This window comes from Lynx canadensis, chromosome A3 (assembly GCF_007474595.2).
Source record: "Lynx canadensis isolate LIC74 chromosome A3, mLynCan4.pri.v2, whole genome shotgun sequence".
NCBI classification, from domain to species: Eukaryota; Metazoa; Chordata; class Mammalia; order Carnivora; family Felidae; genus Lynx; species Lynx canadensis.
This window is the reverse complement of record NC_044305.1, coordinates 121,076,976-121,095,482: the sequence shown is the minus strand read 5'-3', so window position 1 is coordinate 121,095,482 and position 18,507 is coordinate 121,076,976. Positions and strand designations below refer to the sequence as shown.

The 18,507-nt window shown below is 37.1% G+C and overlaps 1 protein-coding gene across 3 annotated transcripts in view; it reads left to right on the top strand.

Moving 5' to 3' along the window:
* Positions 1–16,454, top strand: part of UBXN2A (UBX domain protein 2A) — a 47,966-nt gene extending 31,512 nt beyond the window's left edge. For 2 of the 3 annotated variants that reach the window (XM_030311568.1, XM_030311569.1), the window contains exons 5-7: positions 925–1,062; positions 2,587–2,742; positions 12,745–16,454. In XM_030311568.1, coding sequence (XP_030167428.1) covers positions 925–1,062; positions 2,587–2,742; positions 12,745–12,937 — 487 coding nt within the window. In that variant the 3' untranslated portion in view covers positions 12,938–16,454. Of the gene's footprint in view, positions 1–924; positions 1,063–2,586; positions 2,743–9,207; positions 9,378–12,744 lie in introns of those variants that run through there. The other variant, XM_030311570.1, reaches the window with a different exon arrangement.
* Positions 16,455–18,507: the final 2,053 nt, after the last annotated feature.

Sequence of the window (18,507 nt, the reverse complement as noted above, 5' to 3'; positions counted from 1 at the left end):
TAAGATTCAAAAAAGTTTACCTTGTTCAGAAGAGAAGCATCTGTGGTATATGAGACAGAGCCTCTGATGGAGTCCACGTCCTAACTGTGTTACTTTATCTTTCTGTTAGGAGTATGAAATGTGAAAACGCTTTTTTAAATTCTACATGTTTTGTATTTTATTTCATCATGTGTAGAGTAAATCTGTATATTTTTTAATTTTTTTATATTTCTATTTAAAAGTGGAAATGAGAGCCTGATTTTTCTAGCACATTTTTAGTTTTATTCAGACACCTATAAAGAGATCAAATTGTTTAAATTTAGCACAATATAGTCATCAAATATTTCATGACTTTAGTACTATTCTAGGTACTGCTGAGTAACTCAAGCTGTTCATGAATTTGTAGTCTTAAAAATTAACTCTGTATTTGGGGCACCTGGGTGGCTCAGTCAGTTAAGCATCTGACTTCAGGTCATGGTCTCCACAGTTTGTGCGTTTGAGCCCAGCATTGGGCTCTGTGCTGACGGCTCAGAGCCTGGAGCCTGCTTCAGATTCTGTGTTTCCTCTCTCGTTGCCCCTCCCCAACTCGTGTGTGGGCTCTCTCAAAAATAAATGAACAAACATGAAAAGAAATTACTCTGTATTGTTCTTATTTCTTGGTATTCATCTTATTTGACTGTATTTTAAATACATCCAGTTTGGGAGCAAATAGCTGGCTCAGTCAGTAGAACATCTGACTCTTGATTGGGTTGTGGGTTTGAGCCCCACATTGGGTGGAGAGATTACTTAAAAATAAAGTTTTAAGAATATATTTAGTTTTTTATTGTATTATATATGCCTCTTATTTCTATATATTTTTCAGTTCTGTTTGCATACAGAATATGTTTTTCAGAGAAAGAAAAAACATATTGGGAGCTTTATCACTTTGTTTCTTTTCCTTCCTAGGGAATTACCTTTGGAATTACAGGGAATTTTTGATAAAGAGGAGGTGGATGTTAAAGTTGAAGACAAAAAAAATGAAGTATGTGTGTCAACGAAGCCGGTGTTCCAGCCCTTTTCAGGACAGGGTCATAGACTGGGAAGGTAAATAGGCTCATTAGCTGTGTTTTCCATAAACAGAGGCTTGACTAATACTCAACTTGTCATTATTTTACAATATAGACCATATATAAAGAGCTTATCATTTCTCTCATTGGAAGTGAGATTATTCTTAACTTTCATGAGGACTCCTAGGTCCTATTTTCTTTAGTGTAAATTAACACATGCTGGTAGTACACTAAAAAAAAATCATGGAGGCTTTTTTGATTTTACCAAATTAAAAGGACATGGATTATTTAGGACATTAGGCAGAATTGGATATATATATAGTTTTTCTCCCTTGCACCCACTCCTTGATCATTGCCATTAATGTTACAGAGTACATATGTTAAGTTTTGAATATAGGGTTCAATTTTATACTTATCAGTGCCTTCAACGTTGTGTTCTGTGATAAGTATCTGAATTGTGAGGTAATAAAACTGAAAAATGCATGATAAAGTTAGTATCCATATCAAAGCCTTTAGTGTCACATTTTGCAGTCTTCATCATATCTGTCTTATGACACAATTACAAAGAGGTTACATATGTGATCACTTGTATTTTTATGCATTCTCATATATTATCAAGGTTGGTAAAGTTATCTACATATTCATCCACACATATAAAAATATTCAGATGTCGAGGCACCTGGGTGGCTCGGTTAAGCGTCCAACTTCAGCTCAGGTCATGATCTCATGGTTTGTGAGTTTGAGCCCCACATTAGGCTCTGTGCTGACGGCATGGAGCCTGCTTTGAGTTCTGTGTCTCCCTCTCTCTGTCTGCACACATTCCCTCCCACCCCCACTCATCCTCTGTCTCTCTGTCTCAAAAATGAATAAACATTAAAAAAAATTCAGATGTAACTTTCAGAATAATCAGGAAATGCTTTGCTTCCTTTTTTCCCCCTTTATAACCCAAAGATTAATCTCTTGAAAACTTCTTATTTTTTACAGAAAAATTTTTTAAAGTTTTATTTATTTTTGGGAGAGAGAGAGAGAGACAACGCAATTAGGGGAGGGGCAGAGAGAGAGGGAGTCACAGAATCTGAAGACAGGCTCCAGGCTCTGAGCTGTCAGCACAGAGCCTGTCATGGGGCTCCATCTCAGGAACTGTGAGATCATGACCTGAGCTGAAGTCGAACACTAACTGACTGAGCCACCCAGGTGCCCCATTTCTTACAGAAATGGGGAGTAGTAGGTAAAGGTAAAGTCTGTGGATCTAATAACCCTGTAAAATTATTCTGTAAGGTGCTATTTAAATAATTACAATATATTTACAATATTTTATCATATATTTACATAGCATTCTACAGTCTTACAAATTACTCGGATATGCCTAATTTCATTAGGTTCCTACATTCATCTCCTCATATACGATGGACATAAATAATATTGTTACTAGGAAATAGCATTGACTTACTAAAATCTTGCTAAAGTATACTTAATGTAAAATTTTTGTAGTAATTACTTAATGATAAGGTTTTGCTTAATGAACAACATGCATCTGATTTTGTTGTCTGGATTTTCTTAGTGCCACACCAAAAATTGTTTCTAAGGCAAAGAGTATTGAAGTCGAGAATAAAAATTTGTCTGTTGTTCAACTAAACAACCTGGAACCCATCACTAACGTACAGATCTGGTTAGCCAATGGAAAACGGATTGTCCAGAAATTTAACATTTCTCATAGGTGAGTCTTCCATTTCATTATTTGTCTTAATTTTTTTCCTTTTTAAATTCCTTTTCAGTTCAGTACGCAGAGTTTAAGAACTAAGCAAGGATCTTAGCAGTTCTCTAAACATAATATATCATGAAAATAAAAATTTTTGGAGATGAAGTATTTTCAGTTTGTTGTATGGATTATCATTTGGTTAGTTTTCCTATATATCTAAATATGTAATTTTATTAATTTGTTTTTAATTTACTTTTGTAACCATTGTTTTTAAGTGAAAGTATCTTTTTTTTAAAGTTTGCTTATTTTTGAGAGAGAAAGAGCGAGGTGAGCCAGGGAGGGGCAGAGAGCGAGGGGGACAGAGGATCCGAAGCAGGCTCTGCACTGACAGCAGAGAACCCAATGTGGGGCTTGAACTCAATGATGGGATCGTGACCTGAGCCAAAGTTGGACGCTTAAGTGACTGAGCTGCCCAGGTGCCCTGTAACCATTTTTGTTTAATGTTTATTTACTTATTTAGAGAGAGAGCATGCACACGTGTGCACAAGTGAGGGAAGGGCAGACAGGGAGGGAGAGAGAGAATATGAAGCAGGTCTTGCATTGTCAGTGCAGTCTGTCACAGGGCTCATCTCACAAACCGTGAGATTGTGACCTGAGCTGAGATCAAGAGTCAGATGCTTACCCTACTGAGCCACCCAGGCGCCCCTAGATATATAATTTTAGAAGAATTATTTTTAATATATTTTAAAATCAGTTGTTAGCATTATATGCATGTTTTCTGTTGAAAAATATACAGAAAAATATTGAAAGAAATTGAAGTCATTTGAAATTCCATCACCCGGAGATAATCACTATTGTCAGTTTCATGGGTTTTTCCAGTCTTTTATCTCTTAAAATTTTTAATATTTTAAATTTATTTTTATTTTTATTTTTTTTTAACGTTTATTCATTTTTGAGACACAGAGAGACAGAGCATGAATGGGGGAAGGTCAGAGAGAGAGGGAGACACAGAATCTGAAACAGGCTCCAGGCTCTGGGCTGTCAGCCCAGAGCCCAATGCGGGGCTTGAACTCACGGACCGCGAGATCATGACCTGAGCTGAAGTCGGACGCCCAACCGACTGAGCCACCCAGGCGCCCCTATTTTATTTTTTAAGTAAACTCTACCCCCATCATGGAGCTTGAACTCATGATCCTGAGATTACAAGTTTCGTGCTCTTCCAAGTGAGCCAGCCAGGCACCCCAAAAATTTTTGTTCATTTTAATTAGAAGTAGGAACATACTGTGCATAGGTTTCCTTCTTTATTTAAAAACATTTAAACATTTTGGAGAGAAATGTTTTACATAAAAGTTATATATGTATAGTTAAATTGATAATAAGATAAACACATATACTGCCTCACTCAAAACAAACACCAATGTATCTGTGTGCCTTTCTTTGGTCATATTTCTTTCCTTTTGTGCAGGAGATACTCTATTCTGAATTTGTGTTATTCTTCTGCTTTTTTTTTTTTTTTTAAAGTCCTTTATTTTGAGAGAGAGACAGCATGGGTAGGGGAGAGACAGGGAGGGAGAGAGATAATCCAAGCAGGCTCTGCGCTGTTAGCACAGAGCCCAGTGAGGGACTCGAACTCCTGAAACTGAGATCATGACCTCAGCTGAAACCAAGAGTCGGACGCTTAACAGCTGAGCCACCCAGGCGCATCCTTCATCTGGTTTTTATTCATAGGTTTGCCAAGTACATATGTATCTTTTAAAAATATTGAGTTGTTTTGCTCATTTTCAATTAATTATCTTAAGTTTTACAACAATCATAAACATACAGAAAAATTTTAAGAACACTATAAAGAACTTTTTTTTCCTAGCCATTCAAGAGTAAGTTGCCAAGCTGATGACGCATCACCCAAAATACTCTGATATTTCCTACAAACATGGGCGTTATCCCATATAACCACAATTCAACCATCTGGAAATGTAACACTGATACACTTCTTCCAGCTAATGTTTGGCCCTATTCAAAGTTTGCCATTTAATCCGATATTATCCATTTTATCCAAAGACTGTTCAGAATCACACATGTCCCAGTTTCTGGGTTTTTGTTGTTGTTGTTGTTGTTGTTGTTGTTGTGTTTTTTGTTTCTTCCAAGATTTTATTTAAATCCTAGTTAGTTGACATATAGTGTAGTATTGGTTTCAGAATCAGAATTTGGTGATTAATAATTTACATATAAGAACACCCAGCGCTCATCATAACAAGTGCCCTCCTGAATGTTCATCACCCATCTAGCCAGTCCCCCACCCACCTCCTTCCATTAACACTGTTTGTTCTCTATCATTAAGAATCTCTTATGGTTTGCTTCCCTGCCTCCCATATATTCTTTTTTTCCCCCTTCCCATATGTTCATCTATTTTGTTTCCTAAATTCCACATGAGTGAAATTATGATATTTGTTTTTTTTTTTCACTGACTTATTTCACTTAGCGTAATACAGTGTGTAGTTCCATCCATGTTGTTGCACATGGCAAGATTTCATCCTTTTTGATGGCTGAGTAATACTCCATTGTGTGTATATGTGCATCTATGTACACACACGCATGCATATACACGCGTGTCCTTTATCCATTCATCAGTTGATGGACACCTGGGCTCTTTCCATGGTTTGGCTATTGTTGCTAATGGTGCTGTAAACATCAGGGTATATGTGCCCCTTCAAATCAGTAGTTTTGTATACTTTGAGTAAATAGCTAGTAGTGCAATTGCTAGGGCTAGGGTAGTTCTGTTTCTGACTTTCTGAGGAACCTCCATACTGTTCTCCAGAGTGGCTGCAGCAGTTCGCATTCCCACCAACAGTGCAAGAGGGTTCCCCTTTGCCCACGTCCTCACCAACATCTGTTGTTTTCCTGTGTTGTTAATGTTAGCCATTCTGACGGGTGTGAGGTTGTATCTCATTGTGGTTTTGATTTGTATTTCCCTGGTGATGTGTGATGTTGAACATCTTTTAATGTGTCTGTTAGCCATCTGGATGTCTTTGGAAAAATGTCTATTCATGTCTTTTGCCCATTTCTTCACTGGATTATTTGTTTTTTGGGTGTTGAGTTTGATAAGTTCTTAATAGACTTTAGATACTAACCCTTTTTCAGATATGTCATTTGCATATATCTTTTCCATTCCATAGGCTGCCCTTTAGTTTTGTTGATTGTTTCCTTTTCTCTGCAGAACTTTTTATTTTGATGAAGTGCTAATAGTTCATTTTTGCTTTTGTTTCCCCTGTCTCCATCAGTGTGTCAGGTAAGAAGTTGCTATGGCTGAAGTCAGAGAGGTTGCTGCCTGTATTTTCCTCTAGGATTTTGATGGTTTCGTGTCTCACATTTAGGTCTTTCATTCATTTGGAATTTAGTTTTGTGTATGGTGTAGGAAAGTGGTCTAGTGTCATTCTTCTGCATGTTGCTGTCCAGTTTTCCCAACACCATTTGTTGAAGAAACCTTTTTCTCATTACATATTCTTTCCTGCTTTGTTGAAGATGAATTGACCACATGGTTGTGGGTCCATTTCTGGGTTTTCTGTTTTGTTCCGTTGATCTATGTCTGTTTTTGTGCCAGTACCATACTGTCTTGATGACTACAGCTTTGTAATATAGCTTGAAGTCCGGAATTGTGATGCCTCCAGCTTTGCTTTTCTTTGTCAGGATTGCTTTGACTATTCACGGTTTCTTGTGATTCCATACAAATTTTAGGATTGTTTGTTCTAGCTCTGTGAGAAATGCTGGTGATATTTTGATAGGGATTGCATTAAATGTGTAGATTGCTTTGGGTAGTACAGACATTTTAATCATGTTTGTTTTTCCAATCCATGAGCATGGAATTTTTTTCCTATTTCTTTGTGTTGTTTTCAATTTCTTTCATAAGTGTTCTGTAGTTTTCAGATCTTTTAACCTTTTTTATTGGGTTTATTCCTAGGTATCTTACTGGTTTTGGTGCAGGTCTAAATGGGATCGATTCTTTAATTTCTTTTTCTGCTGCTTCATTATCGGTGTATAGAAATGCAACAAATTTCTGTATGTTGATTTTATATCTTGCAGCTTTGCATAATTCATGTATTTAGTTTTAGTAATTTTTTGGAGTCTTTTGGGTTTTCCAGATAGAGTATCATGTCATCTTCAATAGTGAAAGTTTGACTTCTTCCTGCCAATTTGGATGCCTTTTATTTCTTTTTGTTTTCTGATTGCTGGGGCTGAGACGTCTAGTACTATGTTAACTAGTAGTGATGAGAGTGGTCATTCCTGTCCTGTTCCTGACCGAAGAGGAAAAGCTCTCCATTTTTCCCCACTGAGGCTGATACTAGCTATGGGAATTTCATATATGGCTTTTATTATGTTGAGTTTGAAATAATAGTTCCTCACTCTTTCTTTGATTTTTATAACCTTGGTATTTTTCTTTTAATTACGGGCCAATTTTGTATTTGATTGTTTCTCGTAATTATATTTAGTTCTCTAATTTTGGCAGGAATATCACAAAAGTGATGCTTTTGTATCTCATTGCGTTCTGTCAGGTGGCATAATTTACATTTTGTCCCACTATGATGTTAAATTTGTTCCCTTTTTTTTATTAAATTTTTTTAACATTTATTTATTTTTGAGAGACAGAGTGTGAGTGGGGGAGGGGTAGAGAGAGAGGGAGACACAGAATCCAAACAGGCTCCAGGCTCTGAGCTGTCAGCACAGAGCCCAATGTGGGGTTCGAACTCATGAACCGTGAGATCATGACCTGAGCCGAAGTGGGACGCTTAACCGAGTGAGCCACCCAGGTGCCCCATGTTTGTTCACTTGATTAAAGGGATATCTGACAGTCTCCTTTAATATAAAGTTATTTTTTCTCTTTGTAGTTAATACATATTTTCTGGGGAAGAGGTTTGAAATTGCGTAATTACATGTTTTTCCTATGACATCAGATTTATTCGTTTATTTATACCTACATCTTCTCATGTTTCCTATTTTATTTGATGGATTGTATGCTCTCACCAGCAAAATTTATTTTAATGCTCATATATTCCCAGATATAGTCAGTGGGACTGCCTTTATCTTACTGACATGTTCCCATCATTCTTTATTTCTTTGTTTTCTGGCACAGAAGTTTTTTCAGGTTTTAGTCTTTTTCTCAGAAGCCCTGGTTCTTTTTCAGTGGGCAGTGGCTACCCACCGTTCTCAGGCCCTCTGAGTGGAGAGAGTGATAGGTGTACACACACATGTACATATATATCTGTATTTTCTATATCTTTGCAGAACAAAAAGCATGAGTTCACATAGATACTGCCAAACTCAATCTACCACCATGGAGTTTATTCCAGTTTTTTCCTTTCTGTATTTATAACTGATTTCTCCCATACTGAATAGCCTGGCTTCAATTATTCTTAATATATTTGTTTATTGATTAGTTCTCCTGTGTGGAGCCAATGTCTTTGTTCCCCATTGCCACCTCCCCCTCATGGAAGACTTCTTCACCCTGCCTGGGCTTTACCATATCCTTCTGGAGTTCTCACTTGAGTTCCCTCCTCTTCCTGCTGGGTCTCTGACACATCACCCCAGACCACTTCAACACCCTGTGCCACTGGCCTCTTTACCCTCTCGGTGACATTCAGTGCAGCCTCTTCTCCCTGGTGCTTGTACACTCTCTTCACCCCTCTCTGGTTCTGACTCTGCAGTTGGCCGCTCCTCTGTGAGAAGGCTCTTTCCGTTTTGCTTGACACAGGCCACCCTGTGCCACTTCTTCTGCCCCTCAGTTTGGACATATTCCTCACCCCAGTGGGCTGCTGGCAGTCTGTACTGGACAAGTCTTCTGTGTGGGACACACCCCTCACCCGCGTAAGCTCTGACCACCCCTGCTTCACCTCCGCCTGCATGGACACCCTTCTTGTGTTCATCGGGCTCTGGCACCATGCAGGTGGTTAGCTTTCCTGTGCAGAGACCTTCTTCACCCTGCTTAGACTCTGAGTCCCTGTCCTGGGCCACCACAACTCCCTATTGTTTCTGGTTCCCATGTTCTGCCATACTATTGGCTTTTGGACCAAGTTGTTTAGTAAGGAAAAAGAAAGGCAGCTCTGCTTTTTTTTTTTTTTTTAACATGATATGAATGTTATTTTTTTTAATGTTTTTATTTGTTTTTGAGACAGAGAGCATGAGCAGGGGAGGGGCAGAAAGAGAGGGATACACAGAATCCAAAGCAGGCTCCAGGCTCCGAACTGTCTGCACAGAGCCTGATGTGGGGCTCGAAATCACGGAGTGTGAGATCATGACCTGATCTGAAGTCGGACACTTAACCGACTGAGCCACCCAGGCGCCCCCATGATATGAATGTTATTATATGTGTTGTACAACTTTTGTTTTTGAGACTCATCTATGTTGATGTATGTAACTGTACCTCATCTATTTTCATTTCTATGGTATAATGCATTATATGAAATCAATGATCCGTTCTATTTTTATTGGCAGTGGTCCACATTTACATCTGTTTATATGGATATATCAATCAGCATTGCTCAGTAAACATGTAGGAAAATCTCCTGGCCTGTTATGATAAGTATTTATGTGTTGGCTGGTATGGCTTTTCTGGTCTCCGCTGAGCTCATTCACGTTTGCAGGTCATCCGAGGGAGCGCTAATTTAGGCTACATCTCTGCGAGTCTGGGTCTGCTCCTTGTGTCTCTTCTCCTTGAGTCAGCAGCCTGCTTGTCCATGTTCTCGTAACAAGGGCAGAGGCACAAGGCTCGTCCCACTAAGCAAGGTTTTACTTGTGTCACTCTTCTAACATCCGTCGGAGCAAGTCATGTGGCCAAGTCCCAGCTATTACACTGTGGAAGAGACTTCTTTCCTGGCCCGTTTGCTGTGGCATCTTTGTGTAAATCACATGATCTGTTCTGGACTCTCCATTCTATTTGAGTGGTCCACCTATCTTTTGCCAGCTACGCTTTCTCTTAATTACTATTACTTTTCAATAAATTAAATTACTGCTTTATTGTTCTGCTTATGTTGTCAGTTACTTACAGATCTGTGCTAAAATCTACAACTATTATTGTGGATTTGTCTACTTCTCCTTTATTTCTGTCAACATTTTACTTCATGTATGCTAAAGCTATGTAGTTAGGTCTGTGCAGAGGTAAAATTTTTTTTCTGATTAATTGACCTTTTTAGCAGTGAAGAAACATCTCTTTTAATCCCTAATAATTTTGTGTTGAAGTTTACTTTGCCTGATACTAATATAGTTACTTATACCGGCTTCCTTATGATTGGTGCTTGCTTACATGGTGTATCTTTCTCCTTCCTTTTAATTTCAACTTAACTATGTATGTGTCTGTATATTTAAAGGTGTTTCTTGTAAATAGTTATTTGAGTATAGTTTTTATATCTAGGCTAACAATCCTTTTCAGTTCCTCTTTTTGTGCTTTTTTATATTGTTTTTAGCTACCACCTATTGAGTGTTTTCTGTATAGTAGGCTCTCTTCAAGGCATTTCACTTCTATTATTTCCAAATGGCAAACCACCCTACGCAGCTAGAATCAGAGAGCTGATGATAATAATAATAGAAGCATATGTTTAAATGGTGCCTTAGAATGTTCTTCTGTGACCCAAATTCCTTTAAAATGAATGGAAGACAAACTAAACAGGTAGAAAATGGAAGAGGGGATATGTTATTCCAGTCTAAATTTGTTTCTTTGTAGGGAAATGAAATATTTTAATTTCAACTTCTTTGTGTAGAAAAATACTCCAACATTTTCAGTAGCAAATAGTCACCTAGATTTTTTTCTCCTAAATTACTGAAGCATTTAATAATCATTGACCAACAATATTTATTGTCTATTAATCAGACTTTGTTTTTATTTTTTTAATTTGCACATTTTTTTAATTTTTTTAGGATGCATCCATAATTTTATTACAAAACCTTTCTTTTGGCACTAGTTGGTTACCGTGAGCCAGATACTATGTGGCATAGCATCTCTAATGTAACAATTGCATTCCTGCTCCTGAACCAAAACCGAAGTTACTTTATATCCATCACATACAAGTTACCTGTACTCATTAATGGTGCAAATGCAACACAGTGGTGCATACTCCCTTTAGGGAGGAGGTGATGCAAAGGCATTAGAGTAAATGTTGGTAAGACTACAAACATTCCTTCTCGGGACTCTCTGTTTCTTCTCCCTCCCTCCAAGTTACTTCTCTTTAAAAGAATCAGAATTACTAGTCTGAATAGCCACAGCACCCAAGTAGCATCACACTGCACATTTTCTACCACAGGCAAAGGGAACGATCACTTTAGTTTTAAATTCCTGCATTAGAGTCTCTTAAAATAAAAGCATTCCATCAAATTCTTCCAAATGATATTACTGTTGTACATTTGTTGGTGGGTGACTTTCTGTGGTGGTTTGCTTTGAAGGGATCTTCGGTATATTTCCAATATTCCTTTCTTATAGTGTCCTTTTCTTTTTCTTTACAAAAATTTTTTTTTATGTTTATTCATTTTTGAGAGACACAGCATGCGAGCAGAGGAGGGGCAGCGAGAGAGAGGGAGACACAGAATCAGGAGGAGCCTCCAGGCTCTGAACTGTCAGCACAGTCTGACAGGGGCTCGAACTCATGAACCTGAGATCATGATCTGAGCTGAAGTCAGATGCTTTACCGACTGAGCCACCCAGGCTCCCCTAGCGTCCTTTTCTTTAGGATTTCACACGACTCTAATGCTTTATGAAGAATGTTCTTGGTGCTTAAGAAAAAAAATTGTTTTTAAGCTTTAAAAAAAAAAAAAAAAGTAAAATAACATCCTCCTTTGGGTGCCTGGCTGGTTCAGTTGGTGGAGTTTGCAACTCCAGATCTCAGGGTTGTGAGTTCCTTGAGTGTAGAAAAAAAGAATGTCCTCCTTGTTGTCACATTGGTTTTCTAGCATGTCTTCATAGACAGCTACAAAGAAGCCAATTAGGGGGAATTGTGACTTGGTCGTAAATGATTAAGTGATTTAACAGATTGAGATGTTTGGAAAGACCACAATCCTGTAAGTTCCCTTTCTGATAGTTCTGTGCGCTTTCATTATGTGGTACTGGTTTGACCTTTTCCAGAGTGTACTGGACTTTTCTCTCCAATATAGCATGATCTTTGGGGCCAGTGGTGTTAGAAATTATGAAATATCTTGGTTGCAGACAGAGTTATTTCTCATATCCTCCTTAACAAGTTGGTCTAGGGGCACCTGGCTGGCCGTTGTGAGTTCAAGCCCCACTTTGGGTGTGGAGCCTACTTAAAAAAAAAAAAAAAGTTGGTCTGCATGTTGCAGCTTATTTTCCCAAAGTTTAAATTCCTGAATAACCCATTGTTGATGTTGCCAGGTATAATTCTTCGCATCCTGATTAAGAATATCAGCAATGGGGGGCGCCTGGATGGCTCAGTCGGTGAGGTGTTGGGACTCTTGATTTCAGCCCCCCCCCCCCCCCGTCTCCCTCTTTCTCCCTCCCTCTTTCTCCCTCTCTCTCCCTCTCTCTCCTTCCCTCTCTTCCCCCTCAGCCCCTCTCCTCTGCTCGAGTTCTCTGGCTCTCTCTCTAAAATAAAAAAAGTTAAAAAACATTTAAAATGTAACTATAACACCCTCATCACACTAAAGATAAATCATCCAGAGTCAACTTTGAAGATAGATAACCCAGGGGCGCTTGGGTGGCTCAGTCAGTTAAGTGTCCGACTTTGGCTTAGGTCATGATCTTGCAGTTTGTGAGTTCAAGCCCTGCATGGTTCTCTGTACTGGTGGCTCAGAGCCTGGAGCCTGCTTTGGATTCTGTGTCTCCCTCTCTCTGCCCTTCCTCCATGCACTGTGTGTGTGTGTGTGTGTGTGTGTGAAGAATAAACATTAAAAAAAAAACCCAGATGATTAGTTCTATCATAATTTCACTGCTCTATGTATGAACACAGATAAATATCATCAAGTTATTACCTTCCATTAACTAATCCACATTTTCATAAAATTATATTAATAGTCTGTGCTATTTTACAGGATAAGCCACATCAAAGACTTCATTGAAAAATACCAAGGATCTCAGAGAAGCCCTCCCTTTTCCCTGGCCACAGCTCTTCCTTCCCTCAGATTGCTAGATGAAACACTCACACTGGAAGAAGCAGATTTACAGAATGCTGTGATCATTCAGAGACTCCAAAAAACCGCTGAACCTTTTAGAGAACTTTCATAACATTGATTTTTGATGCACTAAGTGGAAAGTTTGCAGAGAAATGATGGTTGTAAATGAACACTCAAACCAAAATGAGGGAAAGTAGATCTGATTTGCTGGACTTTTGGTTGGAGCGCTATTTAACTCCCTCCTGATAAGAAGATTTTAAATAAGTACAAGTTAGGAATGTAAACTATGACTGGAAACTGTATTCAATGCACTTTTTCCAAAAGCCTACTCAGAAAACACTTATTTTCAAATACCAGTTATTCAACAATAAGATATATTAAATCACTATATCCTATAGAATCTAAATATGATATAAATTAGCAAATGTATTCACACATCATTCATTCAGATGGTCCCAACCAGCAGTGATTTGTTTCAATGTCAGCTATCTCAGATTTTTTAAATAGCAATACATTAAGAAATTTGTACATGCAAATTCAAAGCACCAATGTAATTATTTTATACCTGGGATACAGTCAGAAGGCTAGAAAGGACTACTTTCACCAAAACTATGCCTGAACCTCAAAGTGTTCTCAGTTTTTATTCTCTAATGGCAAGATATACTCAACTATTAATTTGGCACAGTATCTAAAATATATTTTTACTTAAGAATAAAATTGAGCAGTGTAATATAATGTCAATACTAATCTGCCTACTCACATTTCTATACTTTCAAGAAGTGTAATCTTTAAAAAATTTCTATCCAGGAATCCAACTTAATCCCTTGTTTTATTTTCTTTTGAAAATTAGGGTTTTGTTTTTAGCTAACATTTTGAGTAAACCTTTCATTTGCTACCACTCATGTAGAATCTGTTCTAACGCCTGTGTTGGCACATTGCTAATATTTTTTAAATGCATCGCATGAACTACGGTTTCCTATTCCATATATCAGAGTCAACCTGTGTATACGTTAAAGGATTATTTATTTATTTACGTTCTGGTGCCACCAAGGGAAACATGTTTATTTTAAACTTCTAACTAAAACTGGTTAGACTTGAATATTTCATTGTCAGATTGAATTCCCTCGCCTGAACATAAGTTTAAGAAGCTTATTTTGCAAATTCTCTATTTGAATCTTATTTAAAGTGAAATGTACATTCAATGTGCCAAGAAACTAAGTAGCCATACCTGTCAGCAGTAATGTCCATAGGGCAGTAGTGGGTATCTGCCGGAAAGAACAGTTCTCAGACTTTTTGGTCTCAAGACCTTTTGTTTATGTGTGTTATATATATAACATTGAAAATAAAAAGTTAAAAGATATTTATTCAATAAAATAATAAGCACATGTTAGTATAAATCACATTTTAATGAAAAATGCATTTTCTAAAAAAGATTTCGTGAAAAAAGTGGCATTGTGTTCCATTTTTTGCAACTGTCTTTACGGTCTGAGTTAAAGAAGACAGATGGAACCTCACGTCTGCTTCCACATTCAATCTGTTGTGATATTGCACACCATGTAGCTGCTAGTAAACGCAACTGTATGTTCATGAGAAAATGAAAAAAAAAAGCAAATAATGTCTTAGTTTGATTATGAAAATAGTTTTAACTTTGTGGACCTCTTGAAAGAACCATTCTTACAAAGCATTGGTTCACAGTAATTCTCAAACCTTCATGTAAGAATCACTTTGGAAAGCATGTCAAAATGTCTATTCCAGGCACCTACCAGACGCATTCTGATTTATTGTGTCTGGGATGGGTCCCAGATCTCTGCAGGTTTAATTTCATCTGATTCTTAGGTACACAGAAGTACACGTGTTCAGGAAATCCAACACTGTGCTTCCACCCTAAGAAAGCAAGCCTGCCTGCTTCATTCACTGTGAACAGTGGAAGACTCCACTGAAATGGGACTTCCGGACTTTTAAGTTGTGTCCTTATCTCACACAGTTGGTCCTTAGACTGTTCCCCTCTCACTCTTAACTAATCATGATAGGAACTTAGACTTCATCTTCTCTAAGCAGAGCTGAGATGAGGGTGGAACATTTAAGTGAGATTTTTAATCGAAGCTCAGGAATAACAGAAGGGAAATATACACCTAGCTAGGCGACCTGGTTTATAAGATATGCCTTCTGTTTGAGGTCCATAGTAAGAGTGCTTGCTTTTCTGGCTCCCAGCCTTACAAATGGTGGAGGCCTGTCCTTTTATTAGGAAGAGAGAGAGAGAGAGAGCAAAGGAGAGCCTTTTGCTTTTGTCATTTACTCTCAGAAATGAACAGATATATAATAGAAAATACTGTCAGTGATGTTTACAGCTCTGTTAGAGCTCTCTCTCTCTCTCTTTGGTGAAACAAAAATAGTGGCGTTTTGACAAAAAATGAAAGGATGGTAAAAATCAGCGAACTGTTCCAAATATAAAATGATTGTTAGTGTATTTTTCAGCCTCTAAGAAAATGTTTCCCTAGACCTATCATGAAGCATTTTATAATTTGATATGCATAATTCTAGTCAATATGCGATTGTGCATTTTTTTCTTTATTATAAAGGGGCTTCTTGTTGGAAATATTTTTCTTGTACCTATAGAAAAGCCTCCTTTGTGGATTTTCCAGTTTATAATTATTTATCCACAAGATACATATGGGGCTTTCTTGTGTGTACATGTAGAATAAACCCCAGTGACAAGTTCCTACAAAGACCCATCATCAGCAGTAACCTTCATTTTTTAACTGTGAAAACTTTCATTAATGTGAATAATATTCTCAGAGGTTTTCTAAAATGAGAATCCTCTGATAAAGCTGTCTACCTTAAAGTTTAAAATTGTAAAGTTGTTAATTAAATATGTAGAATACACAAAACATACTTTAGAAAATATAGACTGAATTTGGTTTGGCAAGGGAAAGCAGACTTGAAAATCATCAAACACTTCGGGTGTAGGACACAATTTGACCTGTGTAGTTGTTTCAGAACTCGTCAATCAGTTTCTTGAGAATCATTGTTAAGGCTGATACATAGAAGTACATTTCTAGTTTTACGGATTCTGATTTAATGGTTAAATTACTGTGCGTTATGCAGGCTACAAAACTCGTCTTATTTATTTTATATACTTTTCTCATTCAGAGTACTTTTTTCATTGTGTTTGTGTTAAAATATCGTATGTTTGCATCTATTTCAGTGCCTTATTTTAAAAGCAATCTTTTGCTAATGGTTAAAGAACTGTTGTCTTTAGAATGAAATAATTCATTAAAAGGATCTGTGAAATAATCTACATTTGTCTCATAAAATAGTTACATCTGGATGCATTTGTTATTTTTATTTGGCAAAGACCTTCAGTTTGAGAATCAACGTTTATTAGGTGCCTTCTGTTTGTCAGGTACTTTAATCAGTGTTACTTTCATTCAATACTCAAAAGTGTTAAGATATGGTAGTTTTAATACTCAGAGGTAGGTGTTTTAAAAACCATTTGTGTCCTGAGTTGAACTAGCATGAAAACTCCTTGGTAGAGTTTACTTCTTTGTTCTTTCTCTAAGTACAAACCATTTAATTAAAAAATTGCTCATCACACTAAATCTTCAAATAGAAGTGGCTAATTGAGTAGACTAATATGTGGCTCTTTGTCATTTGTTTTAAATATTTTTTCACAGGTAATTCATATTCATTGTGGAAAATTAGAAAATGCAGATATGCTGAAATGATCTTTAAATCACCTATTTCACCTTTCAAACATAACCTCTAATAACATTTTGGTGTTCATCCTTTCAGATATTTTTAAGTGACTCAGTGTTTAGTTTTATTTAATTAAAAGGCAGGCTTCTTGGTTATTGTAATCCTGCTGTTTTATCTCTTGAAGTCTAACATATTTGTCTTTAAAAATTTATATTAGGAACATCATTTTAGGAACAATAGCTGTTAGGGACAAATAAATGCCTTGTATTTTAATTATATTTCTGGGTAAAAAAAAAAAAAGATGCAGGGCTTTTTTTTTTTTTTTTTTTTTTTAACTTTTCTCTCAAAATTAAAACTGTGGTAGTATGTGCTGCAGAGTACAAATATTGGGAATGAAGTGTTCCCAGGCCTAAAAACGCAAATAAAATGATGTATGTAAAGGTAGATTATTCAAAGAAATTTCAACTTGAGTTTTAGTTTCCAAAGAATTAAATATTTAGCACATGTATCATCTAATTATCCTTCCACTGTTGATAAGGCTGCAATCAAGGAAACAGAAGGTACCCATTTTGTAGGTTAAAGAATTGAGGCATATTTTGCAGTATAAGGAAATAATCACTACTTTGTACACCTGAAACTAGTATACTGTTCTATGTCAGTTATACCTCAAAAAGAATTGAGGCATTGGAAATGGAATGGCTTGCTTTAGACCGGATGGTGCATACTTTAGGATTGTATTTAGCCATGACAGAAAACCTAAACTCATAGTAGCTTACGAAATAAAATGTTACTCATTTCCATGCAAAATTTGGATAGAAGCAATTCAGGGCTGGTAGAACCATTTCATGAAAGGTCAGACTCGTGTTGTTTGTCTCCGCATACCATCACTGACCTCCATGTCTCAAGATGACTGTCCTAGCACCAGTCACCACATTTGCATTTCATCCTGTGGGAAGAAGCACACACCTTTCCCTTTAAAAACAAAAGCAAAGCAAACAAACAATTGGGACATTTCTTTATTGGGACATAATCTACCTTACCATTAACCCAATTAAATTGTACAATTCGGTGGCTTTTAGTATAGCCACAGGATCACCACAATCTGATTTTAGAGTGTTTTCATTCTGTCTAGTGTTTTCATTCTAGAAGAAACCCTGTACTCCCTACCCTCAGTTCTACAGTCTGTTGATGTACCTGTTCTGGACATTTTGTACACATGGAATCATACAGTATATGGTTTTCGTATCTTTTCACTTAATGTTTCCAAGGTTCATCCATGTCCTTTTTATTGTGGAGTAATAAATAGTCCACTGTATGGATACACCTACCACGTTTTATTTATCCATCAGTTAAGGGACATTTGGGTTTTCACTTTTTGGTTATTTTAAATCTTGATATGAATATTTGTGTTCAAATTTTTGTGTGAGCATGTTTTTTTCTAGGGTATATACTCGGGAAGAATTGCTGGGGCATGTGCTAATTCCATGTTTAACTTTTTGAAGAATTGCCAACATTTTCTATAGCACCTGCACCAGTTTACATGCCCACAAGCAATGTGTGATTTCTCCACATCCTCCCCAGTGCTTGTTATTGTTGGTCTTTTTATTCCTAGCCATCCAGTGCTGTGGGGTCTTGGAGTTTGGGTTTTCCCTAATGACATAAGCATCTTTTCATGTGCTTATTTTTTGTCTATTGAAAAGTACCTCTTGAAATCTTTTGCCCATTTTTAAGTGTTTTATTGTTAAGTTGTAAGTGTTCTTTATATATTCCAGTACCAGCCCTTATGATTTGGGGATATTTCTCCCATTCAGTGGGTTGTCTTTTCACTCGTTGGATTGTTTGCAGCACAGTTGCTCATCTAGATATGGTCCAGCTTGTGGTGTCCTAAGAAACAGCTGTCCAACCCAAGGCTGTGTAGATTTGCTCCTGTTTTCTTCGAGGTGGTGTATACTTTTAGCCTTTACACTTGCGTCCGTGGTGCATTTT